The following is a 14415-nucleotide window of genomic DNA, read 5'->3' on the forward strand; positions in this document are numbered from 1 at the left end:
TAAAGATGAGGATGATGATGGCCCAAGAAATTTGAACAAGCCCGATGATGACAAGAAGACCGAGGAGAAGATGAAGAGAGAGCACGAAGCATCGAGTTTGCGGGACAAGATTGATGCCATGGTACAATCAGATGAGTTGATGTTAGCGAAGACGTTGGAGATAAAGAAAAAGTTGGCCGAGAAGAAGGCACGCGAGAAGCAAGAAAAATGGCAATTGCTCAAGGACGAGGGGCTGCGCAAAGCGGCCATTGAGGAGAAAAGAGCACGTGCCGCTGAAAACGAAGCCATGTCCTAGTTGCTTGCTGAAGAGAACAAGATCATGACATTGAACCGCAATGACATGGACGAGCTCACCAAAGAATGACATGATATGGCAAGAAGAGATATCTTGAAGAGGAGAATGCTTGCGTCGGCTAGTGCATGTTACAATGCCGGAGATGTTTTCTCGACGGGGTTTGGAACCAATGTCTCCGATGCGTTCAGTGCACCAGCCGATGATTTCGGTGCCGGAGTTGGAACAAGCGCCGGAGGTGGACTCGGTGGTTTCGATGACCTCCATGGACTCGGTGGCGAGGAGTGAAGATCTACCAAGATAATGCCGGACGTGGTCGTCACTTTTGCAAGACCCCCTCTTGAGTTTGTCATACAAAACTAAGCTTTTATTTGCGTGTGAACTGTGTTCTATTGTTTGAATTTGAACTCATCTGTCAGAATCGATGTTAAATTCGATAATTGAGCGTCTTCGGTTTGCGGGTCGATGCGGCGGCGCCCGAGCAGACCCCGCGTAGCCGACCCGTAAAAGAGCATATTCACCGAATATCCTTTTTTACTGGTCCGTTTTACGGGGTCCGAGTCTGACCTCGCCCGCGTCGGCCCGCATATATCCTTTTTCGTAAACTGTAAAAATCTTAAGCGGGTCCGCGTTTTACTGGGTATGCTAGAGTTGCTCTTAAATCGATCCGAATTCCGTTCAGGGAGCCGACAGAAGACGCCTGGTGCGCGTAGCTCTAGCTCCTGCATTCTCCCTGTCAGCCACAGGAGTTTGCGACTGTTCCTGTCCCGTTTGGTCACAAAGCACCTAACCAGAAGTATGACTGGTGGACCCAGGAGTCTGGGGTTGGACGCAGACAGCAGCAGTTGGTTCGACCCGACTGACTGGCAGCACGAGCACAAGGAGAGCAGGGGAGGGGAGCCATCCATCCCGAAAACCCCCAAAAGTCCCGCGTGAGCAGCGCCCCACCCCGGAGCGGGAGCGGCGGCCGACGGCTCGTCCCCAGGTTCGCCCGCCGCCAATCCCTCGCTTCTCCCTCTCCAGCGTGTTCCTCCGCTGGTTTCGTGCTGACTTCTTCCACCCCCGATGCGGTTCCGCGGGTTTCGCCCGAGAACAAGCAGCCCGTGGCAGTTTCGGTTTTGCTGTGGGCGGGGGATTAGGGTTTTCCTCGGTTTCGGGTAGATTAATGGTCGATTTGTTTGTTCTCGTAGTCTCGACTGTGTTTAGTTCCTAGATGCGAGGCAGCCTTTTCCTCTGGTGCCGGAGGTTGGGGATGGGATGGGGGCGGGGGTTGGGTGCTTTGGTGGGTGTTCGGTGTTGGGCTGTGGATTTGGTTGTTGAGGAAGCTGCGTTGACGGAGATTATTCTGGGTAATGTCGAACACTTGTGAGAACCGGACCGAGATGTGAGGTTTCGGAAGGGGTTTATGTGGATTGGGGATTGTCACTTGATGGCGTGAGGGAGGCAAGGTTTTGGAAGGGTCTTAAGGTTGCGCGGCAATCTCCGTAGATGCGATTATGCACGATTTATTTCATGACAAGTAACCAGCTAACCGCCATATCCTTTTTACAAGTATGTCTGCGGCTGTATGGCGGCAGGCTTCTCGCTGCACCGCGTGGCGGCTGTGAATTGACAGTTAGTACATTTGATCGATGCGTTCCCTGGTTCACGCTCATTGCCTTGCCTCATGGCGGTGCATGGTTTGCGTAGGATGCCCATGTGTATTTGTTTGCTGTTGCTACATTACATCCTGTAATAACTGGGGTCTCACTATCTTCTTCTTTTGTGGGAACTGCCAGCTTGGTGCCGTGACTCGTGACCATACCTTGTGCCGTCTGCAACAGGTTTAGTGGTTAGACGATGTTAACAAAACATAAAAGGGCAACCATCAAACATTGTAAATATTTAGTGTGAAGTAAATATGTACTTGTTCGGTCCCTAGGGCCGCTGAAGTTCTTAGCTCATCCCAAGGTCGAACATTGAAACTTACTTTTGCCCAAGCCCTTGCCATGTGGTCATCAAATACTCTATGGAGAATATTCGTAGTCCATCTTTCACCGAAGCACACATCTCGCTGGTCGATGTGTTGTCCACCCTAGTGGACTGGTGTGTATTGATCTCTTTTGTCGGTGACGAACCCTGACTTGCTTGGATTGTTCACAGAATTTTGTCCTGGTCTTTCTATTTTTGTGAACAATCTAATCCGAACTTTTCTTTCTGGGATGGGTACTTCAATCCATTCAGCCTTTTGGATTTATTGCTACTTGGTGGATTACTATTAGCAGCTTGTTTTTCCATTTTTTGTTGGGTTTAATTGAACCCCCATGTTAATGGTGTACATAGATGCCACATGCCAGAGATGTGAGGTTCTGCAAGGGTTTTAAGGAGATTCTGTGTGATGTTAGTAGATGCTATTATGCGCTTCGAGAAGTATGTTGTGGGCTGTCGCTGCGCTTTTGTGGTGATGTTGAATTGGCAGCTCATAATTTTTGATGTGTAAACAGTTCTCTGTTGGTGATGTTCATTATGAGTCATAGTTAAGGTAGGATTTATTGTCAGCCTGTAATACTTGAAAATGAGTAGATAAAAATTCCTGGAGTTCTGCGCTATACTTATTTGTCTGCTTGTCATTGTTGTACTTGCAGTTAGAAACTTGAGGTCACATTGGGTGCCGCCTAGTAATGACATCCAATATGAGACCCCTTAACAGCAAAAAGGGTGAGGTCCCTTCCGATGGTCGTGAGAACTGTGGAGTTTCTGACCAAGCTTTTCATGGCAAATGTCAAAGCTGCGATGGTGTTGGAAAACCATCTTATCCTAGAGCGAATGGCGTTTCCCTGAAAGAAAGTGGAACATGCAGTTTTAGTTGTGATCATGCTAATGCTTTATTAGTAGATGGGCCCAAAGGTTCGCCAGCAAGGCCAGGACATATTGACAGCGCAGATTGTGGTCAGCATGGTTGTCTGCATGCCAAGAATGAAAGTTGCATGCCTTGCAATGATCTGCAGCAAGAGTCTGATAGAGAACAAGCTGGAGATACCCTGGATGATCTGTTTTTCTTTAATGATGAAGAGGATGATGATATTGACTGGGAACCTTCTGCTCGCCTGGCTGAAAACAGATGGTTTTGCTTGAACTGTACAATGCCAAACTTGGATGAGGTTAAACATTGTCTGGTAAGATCCTTTTGTTTTGTGATTAGTCGGGCCATATAGCTCATTACAAACTTTATCTGAGTATGTATTCAGTCACATGTTTGACATGTGCTTTCTTGGTTCTTCTGTCATACCATAGAATTGCCATGAGCTTAAGGGATCTGAGGTAGCTGCTGGATATGATGTTTTCAAAACTCACATTGCGCGGGCAGCTTTGGTATCTGCTAACACAGGTGCCGTTTCCACTCGTAGCTATGTTTTTCCGTTACTTCCTATCATCAAATATCAAATATCCGTTATGAATATAACTCATTTCAGTATTCCCTTCCACAAACTTAGCTGAGTACACCAATGGCATCTTAATAGAATTTGTAACTGTTTTTGCTACTAGACCATGGACGATCTGCTTTCCACACCAAAGTCTACAATCGACTTCCAAAATCTCCGTGTCCGAACCGAATCATTATCAACTTATTTAATAGAAACATCATTGACTAATAATGCCATTTGGAACATTTTAATGCAGCTGAAAACACTCCAGAAGATACAAAAATAAGAACTAGGATGGACTAGGGGTGTCTTGGTCTCAGCCCAAGCCTACCGTATATATTTTTTGGCTAGCCCAAATATTGGCTGAGGCTATAGTTCCCCATGTAGTGGCCAAAATCGGCAAGACAATAGATTGGGAGCGGCCATGCCAAAACTTGCCAGCTATCCAATCCCGGGCCAGGTAGAATCGAGCGCAATCCAAGCATACCCTAGGCTAATTTTCATTGCCTAGGAAATTCACCTTCCTCATACTTAGAATTACTATAAGGCTAGCTAAGTCTTACTGGAATAGCTTTAAAAAATATACCATGGAACACTTTCGAGTTTTGACTCCTTAATACATAATCAGACCAAGAAAGCAAAATCTAACAAAGCAAAAGGTCCCTACTAAACCTGATTTACCAAGACCAATGACAACTATGAAGTAGCATCGATAGACACAACTATACTCCTCTGAGTACAAAGCAAATAACAGTAAGACACATTTTATGATGTACTTCTTTTTGTGGACAAACGGTGACATCCAACGTTATACTGATTAACTTAGCAACATACTAATAATAGTCCTCTGTCACAACAATTTTTCAAGTTAGTATCCTTTGATTCATGGATCTGATTAATGACCCGTTTACACTAAAGAACAGCTGTTTGGTTCAATGCAAACAGAATACACTCCTTATCCCTATCCTATCTTTCCCAATATGTGGTTGACTGGCCAGCTGAATCCTCCTCCCCATGCTGTAAAAACTTACCTCTGAGTCTGAAGCCTCCTCTTCAATGTAGTAAAACTATCTTGGAGGAGATTCAGAAACATTGGAATGATGATAGAGAAGGAGTTGGAAAGGTGTGATGCTTATACCTTGACAGAGCGTATTCAAGCTTAGCACAGTAGTTTAGAGCAATTGACTGTATGCCACTGCATCAACTTTTCATGCGCCTATGTGTATTAACGTCTTCTTTTGGTCACACTGTTTATGCAGCATCGGTACTGGTATCTACAGCGATTGGTTTTGATGAAAGAATGTTGCTCCACAGTGAGGCAAGCTATGAACTTGTGATTTATGTAATTTGAGCTAGCGTACTGCATGATATAGTGTTCCCACGTCAAAGGTGACCACTCTTTATTGCTGTGAATAGCATGGATGATTGTCATAAATCTTTAAGTGCTCCTAATTGTGGTGTCAGTGAAACTTTTCATTTGATTGCTTCTTGTGTTTGTGAGATGCTTCTTCTGCAGCATGTTAAAGAAAGACGACAGAAACATATAATTATTAATTTTGTAATTATACAACTCGTTTCATTTTTATTTGAAGTGAGGCTAAAATAGTATGAAAATATTTCAAGATGGGATGTCAGTTTCTGTATTTCCGTCCATTTTGACCAAATGATGATTTATTTTCTTCAAACATATATACTTGTAATTATTTCACAAAACTAGCAGCAGTTCAGAAGATAGTTTTTGTGATGTCTTGTCTTTTTGGCCTCCTCTATTCTCTGTCAGAATGTACTGTCTGTAATTTTTTTATAACTGACATCTCATATTTCTATATCCTACCAGATGGAAATTAAACCAAATCCACATCCAGAAAGACCCAACCGTCTTCGTGCAATTGCTGCCAGTCTGGCTGCTGCAGGTGCACACTAGAGATTAGTGTAATTATTTACTACAGTGTTTCAGCTTTGTGTATTTCAGAAAAAAGCTGCAGAGAAACTCTTGCCTGCAAGTTCTGTGATTATTCTTATGCAAATATTCAATCAAGATCTTTATGATTTGATGATCCTCTGTTGAACTGTTCTCAGGCATATTATCGAATATAAACTAAATATATCAATCATATAATTCTAAACAACACAAAATTATTGATTGTTGATGTTGTGCTGCAGCAGTATAACAACTAACATGATTATCCTCCCACTCATATTAATTAAACTTGGTTGATGAACCAACCTTTCTATTCTACTGCTTACCAAGTAAACAATTACTATTATTTCCAATTTCAGGAATATTTCCCTCAAAGTGCGCCTTGGTACCTCCTCGAGAAATCACTAAGGAGGAACTCGTAATGGTAAGAGTCCAACAAGTGGTTTGAAAGATCCATTAGTTTTGCTGCCATGTTTTACTCCTGTATGCATTGTTCATTTCAGAGTCTTCTTGATAGTGCTCATATGTTTAAACTGTGGTAATTTAGGTCCATACTTCAGATCACGTCGAAAGTGTAGAGCAGACAAAGAACATGCTTTACAGGTATTACTTGTTTAGTTTGTGATTAGAACTATCATTGTGAGTATGGTCTTTAGTTTAGTTTTTACCTTTTGTTTTGATTATAATGGATACATGTTCAGCATGTACTGGCATTTTTATGTCTAGCATTTTTGGAAAGGTTTCATTGTTATAACATAATTCTGGGGATCAATCTGTAGTTACTTCACTTCGGATACTTACGCGAATGGACACTCGGCATGTGCTGCCAAACTTGCAGCAGGCCTATGCGCTGATCTTGCTAGTTTGATAGTGTCTGAGCATGTCCAGAACGGCTTTGCACTGGTACTGTCTGATGATCTCATATATTCAGTTTTTCATCTCATTCATTATAATGCTCTTGATTATTATTTATCAATCCGCTTTGCATTTTTGTTGTACATGATGCTGACCTTGTGTTCTTTTCTACCTGAGAACAGGTGAGACCTCCTGGGCATCATGCTGGGGTAAAGCAAGCCATGGGATTTTGTCTTCACAACAATGCAGCAGTGGCTGCATTAGCTGCACAAAAAGCAGGCGCTAAGAAAGTCTTGATAGTTGACTGGGTAATGCTAGTCACAAGTTTGCATTTAAAATATGCACCATTAAATTTTGTTGGCGTGCACCAATTCTTTTTCTTGTACTATATCTATTTTATTGTAAATAGATACAAAAGTACGTTTACCATTCTCATCAGTAGCACTGTTAACTGTTATTGCAGGATGTGCACCATGGCAATGGCACACAGGAGATATTTGAAGGGAACAAATCAGTGAGTTCTCATCTTTATTTAGTTGCATTTTTAATTGCTCTATTTTCTTCCTTTCTGAGTGCATCTGTTTAATTACTGTATTTCCGTTTGCATGTGTTGCTACTACTATTGAGCTTACCAGTTTCCAAATTTGCAATTCTTATATGAATAACTTTTTATTCTTTAGGTTTTGTACATATCATTACATCGCCATGAGGATGGAAGCTTCTACCCTGGAACTGGAGCAGCAGACGAGGTGGCTATCTTTAAAGTGTTTGTAGTTTTGGCATAATTCACCAAAAGAACAACTGAATGGAACTAAGGCCTGAGCTGAAAATATGTATAAGGAAGGATGCACATGTAATTCATTACATCCCTCGGTACATGCCATAGACAGCCTTTTTCATCAGCACCACATGGGTCTTGAAAACTACTCCCTCCGTCCCATAATGTAAGACGTTTTTTGACTCTAGTGCAGTGTCAAAAAACGTCTTACATTATGGGACGGAGGGAGTAATTACCAGTGGAATCCAACTTTCCATCTCTGTTTGTATGAGATGGCCTGACAAGATTCAATGAACCCAAGAGCTTTGTGGACAATAGGGTATCAGGACCTGAGTTTGTATACTATTTCATACATTAGGTTACTATGTAGGATGATTCATATCTAGCATATATATAGTTCTTTTTTGCCCGTTTAAAAAAAAGAGTTCATTTTTGCTACTGTACAACTGTACTGCATCCAATTGGACCCAACCATCCATTGTAACCAAGTTTCAATTGACAGTGACATAGTTCCTTTGCAATAAAGTTTGATCCAAGCTGTGAAAACTTGTATCTCATTTCTTGCACGTATATCACTGCAGGTGGGAGTTCTGGATGGTAAAGGATTCTCGGTAAATATACCTTGGAGCTGTGGTGGCGTTGGAGACAATGACTACATCTTTGCTTTTCAGCATGTGGTGCTTCCAATAGGTAATGATTAAAAGAGTAAATATTTAGTCTGCTTGAGTTTCTAATAGTAGAAATTTCACATCTCATGACATTCTCATTTTTTAGTTAGTAATTTCTTTGTCTTAACATGGCATTCTAGATCCTTAATAGAAATGATTGCTAAGATGTGTATTCACCATGATGGAATAAAAGACTTGTTTGTTAAATATGTCATGGTGCTATTTTTGTTTGAAAAAAAATGTCTGCCTACAACACCTTTTTTTTAGGGAAAACTTTGTTTTTGCCACTCTAGTTTTTGCCAACTTTGCTTATGCCACTCTAGAATTTGACATTTCACTTTTGCCACTCTTAGCTTTTGACAATACATTACTTTTGCCATTTCGTGGCAAAAACGATAATTTTAGAGTGGCAATTGTGATACATGTCAAAAGCTAAGAGTGGCAAAAGTGAAATGAAAAATTATCGTTTTTGCCACGAAATGGCAAAAGTGATGTATTGTCAAAAGCTAAGAGTGGCAAAAGTGAAATGTCAAATTCTAGAGTGGCATAAGCAAAGTTGGCAAAAACTAGAGTGGCAAAAACAAAGTTTTCCCTTTTTTTTAAGGATACAACACTTCATTTCATTTTCATGTTTCCATGGGCACCTCTTTATGTGATATCACCCCATTGTTTTTTTATTGATGTTTAAGTCTGCCCTGCACATTCTCAATTGGTGTTTTTCCTGTGCGAGTGCAGCTACAGAATTTGCCCCAGACATCACCATTATATCTGCAGGTTTTGATGCAGCAAGGGGTGATCCTTTGGGTTGTTGTGATGTAAGATTTCTCCTAATTTTAGTTATTGAATTCTAAAACATATTCCCTCTGTAAACTAATATAAGAGCGTTTAAATCATTACTTTAGTATTCTATAAACGCTCTTATATTAGTTTACGGAGGGAGTACATGTTATTCTTTATTTTGTGCGTGTCTTCTTTTAGACAACTGAGATGATTCTGGGCTAAAAGATTTTAGACTTATGCAGAAGACTTCTCTTGATCTCTTCTTAGAACATAGGCTTGACCTACTATATTCACATAATGTAGGAAAATTATGTGTTGCTTTGGCTTCCTCACTTGGAGAAGCTAGACTTTTAACTACATTGGTCATTTTGTACTTATTTGGGACCACATTGATCCACCAAACTTCATCAATAAATCTTAGGCTTATATACCATTGTTGCTTATTTAGGGAAGAGTTAACTGGCATGGATGTGAGATTTATTCAGTTTGTTTTATCATAATATCTGGTAGTTAGTACTAGAGCTTGCTCAAATGAGAATGATAAAGTTGCTTCTCAAAGTTGATTGATATTTCAGCTTTAACATTCAATCAAACTTTGGTATTATCCATTCATACTTATGTGCTATTTGGGTCCCTCAAAGTTTTAGGTGCTTTATTTCTTGTTGGCATGCCAATGAAGGCCAATGAAAGTTTTATATTCTGGGTAATGTTTATTTAACTTAATTATTTTTAGGTCACTCCTGCCGGATACTCTCAGATGACGTCCATGTTAACTGCTTGCTCAGAAGGAAAATTGTTGGTTATACTTGAGGGAGGGTAGGTACCCTTTTCTTATCTGAACTCATGGAGATAATAAAAGAAGACAGGACCTAGAATTTATATTTTTAAGCAGGATTTGTGATATGTAACTTGTACACTGTAAGCTGGACACCAAACCCCGTGTCACCATGGTGCTCATGGTTTTTTGTTGCATTCGTGCTTTGTATATGGCATGCGAAATTTCTAACATCACCAGAATGTGGATATGTGTTCATCTAATGCTAGTGTGGACAGATGTACTTCTTTTCCTAGATCTTTGCAATGGATCCAAACATTCTTATAATCTGTGTAGCCAATGTTCTTATAATTTTGTGCTGTTGTGGACACTAATATAACATCACAAGAGATGATTGCCTGTCTGTTGTGGAAACTTAGATGCATACCATTATGCTTGTATTTGAACTTTTGACATCACAAGAGATGATTCCCTGTCTGTTGTGGAAACTAAGATGCATACCATGATGCTTATATTTGAACTTTTGAGCCAGTGTTCTTATACATTTTTTCATTTTTATCAAATAAGAAAAATCTGGTATTATTTGTTATTGAAGCACACATCAACACTTATTCATTGTTTTCTTTGTCCTGTCATTAATGTACAGATACAATCTTCGGTCTATATCCTCATCTGCAACTGAAGTTGTCAAGGTATGTATTCTTCGAAATAAAAACTACTCCCTCCGTTCGGAAATACTTGACGTGGTTTTAGTTCAATTAATATTTCTTGTAAGGTGGGATTCGGATGTATAAATAACACGAACATGTTTGATTGGAATCAGCTGCTTCAGCATCATCCATTATCGTCGTAATTCATCAACAAACAAAACCTTTATGTATACATAAACATCAATAGTTGAAGAGCGCTACAGTTTCACATTTGGTTCAGTTATTGTTATTGTTAGCTTGACTAGAATGCAGAGATAGAAATGGGATTTGTATGATGAACTATGTGAATACTTGCTACAAAGATTATGGTTGTAGATACTCCATCTTTATCGTATTGCCATCCTTCATTTGTTGTGGAGTGCATGTATAAAAAAATACAAACAACTGCTGGTACTGTTACAGGCTTACAGCTGAGAGAGATTTATGATTACACTGTTAGTGTAACCTGATGATGCTTTAACGTATTTAGGTCCTACTCGGGGACGGTCCAAGTTATGGCACAGATGCAGCAGCACCATCAAAGGAGGGCATGCAGACTGTCTTACAAGTTCTGGACATTCAGCAAAAATATTGGCCAGTTTTAGTTCCAATCTTTGCATCACTTCAGGCGCAGCAGGGGCCGACTTCTTCCAAATATGGTAAGGACAATACAACCAACAATGAATTTACATTTTTGCTCTCCAACACAAGTCTAGTATTGATTTCTAGCCAGCCTTCTAGAATCATGGGGCATGCTGGTTGTTTTGGTTTTGATAACCAGATGTTTGTGATTTCAACTCCCAGATTAGTTTATTACATGCCATAAGAAGCTATCTGAGGATTAATAGACCACCTTGCTCTTGTCTAGTTAACGCTGAAAACAAGCTGAAGAGAAGGATGCTTACGGGAGGACCAGGGCCTGTGTGGTGGAAATGGGGAAGCAAGAGGCTTTTGTACGAAGTACTGTTTGAGGGCCGTCGTCCTAGAAAGAGCAGGGCGAAAGGAGAATGAAGCTCTGGCTGATGAAACAAAACCCTAGGTTGTTTTAGTTAGTGATGCTGAAGCCGCCTAACTGACTCTGGTCAGTATAGTTGACATGGATAGTGTAGCTGGCTGTTTGGTGTTCGGAAAGAAGATTACCTTAGCTTGCGTACACCGAGCTGATTTTTTGACTGAACTGAACTGTGGCCGTTGTCATTGTTGGTTGCCGACAGAGTTTCACAGGCAGCAATCCTGTTGTGTAGACATGTTTTTGGTGTTGTAGCAATGCATGAAATTAGCCATCAGCCGTCCATGGTATGATGATCCTGTAGCAGCTTGAGTTTTGGGTTCATAGCCAATGCTAGCATTTGGCAATCTGGATCTCTGACCCTGACATTGGCGAGGTAGCCTGATTGGAATAGGATACACCATTTCAGACTTTAGGAATAAGAGCACTGGTGCCTAGTGCAGAGCATACACGAGATAGGATACGCATGAGTTGCTTGTTTAGAATCTATAAACATTGCGTTTGGTTCATGCTTTTGTAACAGCACTCGATAACAGCGGTAATAGATAGCGTTGAATCGTGTTTGTTTAGATTGCTCTGTAATTAGATAATGCCGTAATCTGATCCCATCCTACTCAAAACTGATTCCCCTCAATCTCCTGCGTAAGCATACGATACAGCCGTCTCTCTCTGCTCTCACATCGACCTTGGACGCTCCTTTGCACGAAACTCATCGAGCCCCTCATCAGTCTCAGCAGCCCGGACTGGACAACCCGGTCGCCGACGCTACATTGCCCCTCATCAGATCGACCTGTCCCGTCGCCACCGTCCCCGAGTCCCCCTCTGGCGACCACCACCAATACAAGCAAGCCGCCTCCGGCAGCCAGCAACATGATCGGACCCTCAGCTACCTTGACATGACTTCTATGTGAAGCACATCTTACCAGGTCCCTGTATTGATTACCGACACATTTGAGCAACCAAACAGTTCTCGTTTTTTGTCGACACTGTTTACACTAAGGGCATCTACAATGGTTTTATCTTAACAATGCCACGTAGGATAAATGGTGAGGTGGAGAAAAAAGAACTTATAAAAAAAGGCTTGTCTTATCTTATTTAAGAGAAGACAAGAGATGATCTCTTAACACAATATGTCTCATCATATTTTTAGGAATAGCTAGTTATTGAAGATAAAGCTAAGAGATGACCCATTGTAGACATGTTTTTTTCTCATCTCTAATTTACATGTAAAATTTAAAATAAAACTATCTTATCAATCATTGTACATGTCCTTAGTGTCACCTGATTGCGTTTATGTTTACATTTCCTTTTCTGAACCAAACAGCTACTCAGCTCACACCTTTTTGTAGCCACGTTGCTAGCACATCACCAGGCGACGTGCACGCAACCTGAATCACATGGGGCTTGGGACGAAGCTAGAAAAAAAAGCTTGATGGGGTCATATCCATGGCAATGGGGTTATCTTCTATAAATCAACAGTGATTAGTACCAAGTTAATGAAGGATTTAGTAATTTCATTAGGGTCAATTGACCCCAATGCCTACATGCCAGCTCCTTCCCTCCATGAGGCTGCGTGCGATGTCGATCCCTAATCTTTATCTGAATAGTCTTTGAATTCCCGAATCTGTATTTGTTCTTCCCCTTTCTCAAGTCTTCTCCCCTAGACTTAAATTCTCCATTGTATCCCAATTTATCCTACCTATATAACTGATTCGTGATTCCTGATTGAGCTCGGGACATTACATCGGGCTGCGTGCGCTGGCGAACCCATAATCACGATTCAGCTATGTAGGTAAAATAAATTGGGATACAATGAAGAATTTGAGTCTAGAGGAGGAGACTTGGGAAAGGGGAAGAACACATACAGATTGGGGGAATTCAGAGACTATTCATTTCAAATCTGAACTAGCAGAATGCACCACATTATCCTTTTTCTTTTTCTTTTGAGAGAAACACACTACAATATCTAATATATCGTTGGTCTACACTATCGCTTATATGGCCTGTAGCCCAACTGAGGGTCAGTTCTTTTGGGCAATTCTCTCAGAATTGACCCCCTCCCCAGCTTCTCCTAGAATTGCCACTCCATTTTTTTTACAATTCCTAGCTAGTTAAGGTATAATTAGCTAGGAATTGTAAAAAAAGATAGAGTGACAATTCTGGGAGAATTGCCCAAAAGAACTAGCCCTGAGACAGTTCTCTGGCCCAGTTCAATTCGAACATTTAAACCTCGCGCGCCATGTCAGCAGTTTCTTCGCGCTTCCTTCTCCTTTGCTTTTGTCGTCAGTGGTGTACTGGTGACAATGCCCCTCCTTTGAGAACCAGCATGTCCCCATGCTGGTGCCGTTGGATATCGGCGTCGTAACACTTCATAATCTTCCCATGTTGTAGCTTTTGGTGGCACACCCGACCACTTGATCAGTACCTGAATATGCGCACCATTACTTTTCTTGACCATCCTGCGATCAAGGATTTTCTTTGGGCACATATTCAGGGATGAGAGGTCCACATGAGCTGGCAGTTGAGAAAAAACTGGAGTATGATCAGGTATATGAGGTTTGAGCCATGACATATGGAACATTGGGTGGATGAGAGCTTCAATAGGCAGATGGAGTTTGTAAGCTGCAGGTCCAAATAGTGTCCAAGATCTCAAAAGGTCCATAATATTTGTAACCCAACTTGGCACATGGTGGTTTGACCACCAAATGTTGATAATAAGGTTGTAATTTGAGGTAAACTGCATTACCCATTGTGAAAGAGTGAGCACTTCTGTTCAACATATAGTTTGATTTTGTAAGTGAGCATTCAGGTGAGTTAAATGGGTCTGATACTCACACAACCACTGCTCAACATCAACATGGTCAGATTCTAGCCGAGAATAAAAGAACCCATAGCTTGGATTGTACCCATAGAGAGCCTTAAATGGTGAGCAACCAAGAGATGTGTGGTAGTTAGTGTTATACCAAAACTCGGCCAATGGTAACCACGAATGCCGTTTGGTAGGAGTATCATGCACAAAACATCTTAATTACATCTATAAGCACTAATTAACTCTCTCACTTTGACCATCTGTCCGAGGATGGTAGGCTGTGCTCATATCGAGTTTGGTGTCCCGTAACTTGAACAAATCTTTCCAAAGTTGCTAGTAAAGATATTGTCTCTATCCGACACAATGGTATTGGATGGACCATGTAACTTAAAAATCAGTTTCCAAGAATGCTTTGGCCGCTTCAGGAGTAGAGAA

At 41.2% G+C, this 14415-nt stretch overlaps 1 protein-coding gene across 4 annotated transcripts; it reads left to right on the forward strand.

Annotated features, from left to right (window-relative positions):
• The first annotated feature begins 1113 nt into the window (after positions 1-1113).
• LOC780627 (histone deacetylase 15) lies at positions 1114-11448 on the forward strand. 4 transcript variants are annotated; one of them, XM_044531091.1, is made up of 17 exons: positions 1114-1277; positions 2917-3447; positions 3566-3659; positions 4956-5014; positions 5534-5609; positions 5977-6041; positions 6165-6220; positions 6397-6520; positions 6655-6780; positions 6936-6986; positions 7153-7221; positions 7832-7940; positions 8654-8733; positions 9432-9514; positions 10120-10165; positions 10653-10821; positions 11011-11448. In XM_044531091.1, the coding sequence occupies exons 2-17, from the start codon at positions 2953-2955 to the stop codon at positions 11028-11030; spliced, it is 1722 nt and encodes a 573-aa protein (XP_044387026.1). In that variant the 5' UTR covers positions 1114-1277; positions 2917-2952; the 3' UTR covers positions 11031-11448. The 4 variants fall into 4 exon arrangements, with proteins under 4 accessions (XP_044387026.1, XP_044387024.1, XP_044387025.1 ...); XM_044531089.1 differs by having other exon boundaries at positions 11031-11448; XM_044531090.1 differs by lacking the exon at positions 1114-1277 and adding an exon at positions 2615-2813 and having other exon boundaries at positions 11031-11448.
• The last annotated feature ends 2967 nt before the right edge of the window (positions 11449-14415 follow it).

The sequence above is a fragment of the Triticum aestivum genome, chromosome 5B (genome assembly GCF_018294505.1).
Source record: "Triticum aestivum cultivar Chinese Spring chromosome 5B, IWGSC CS RefSeq v2.1, whole genome shotgun sequence".
NCBI classification, from domain to species: Eukaryota; Viridiplantae; Streptophyta; class Magnoliopsida; order Poales; family Poaceae; genus Triticum; species Triticum aestivum.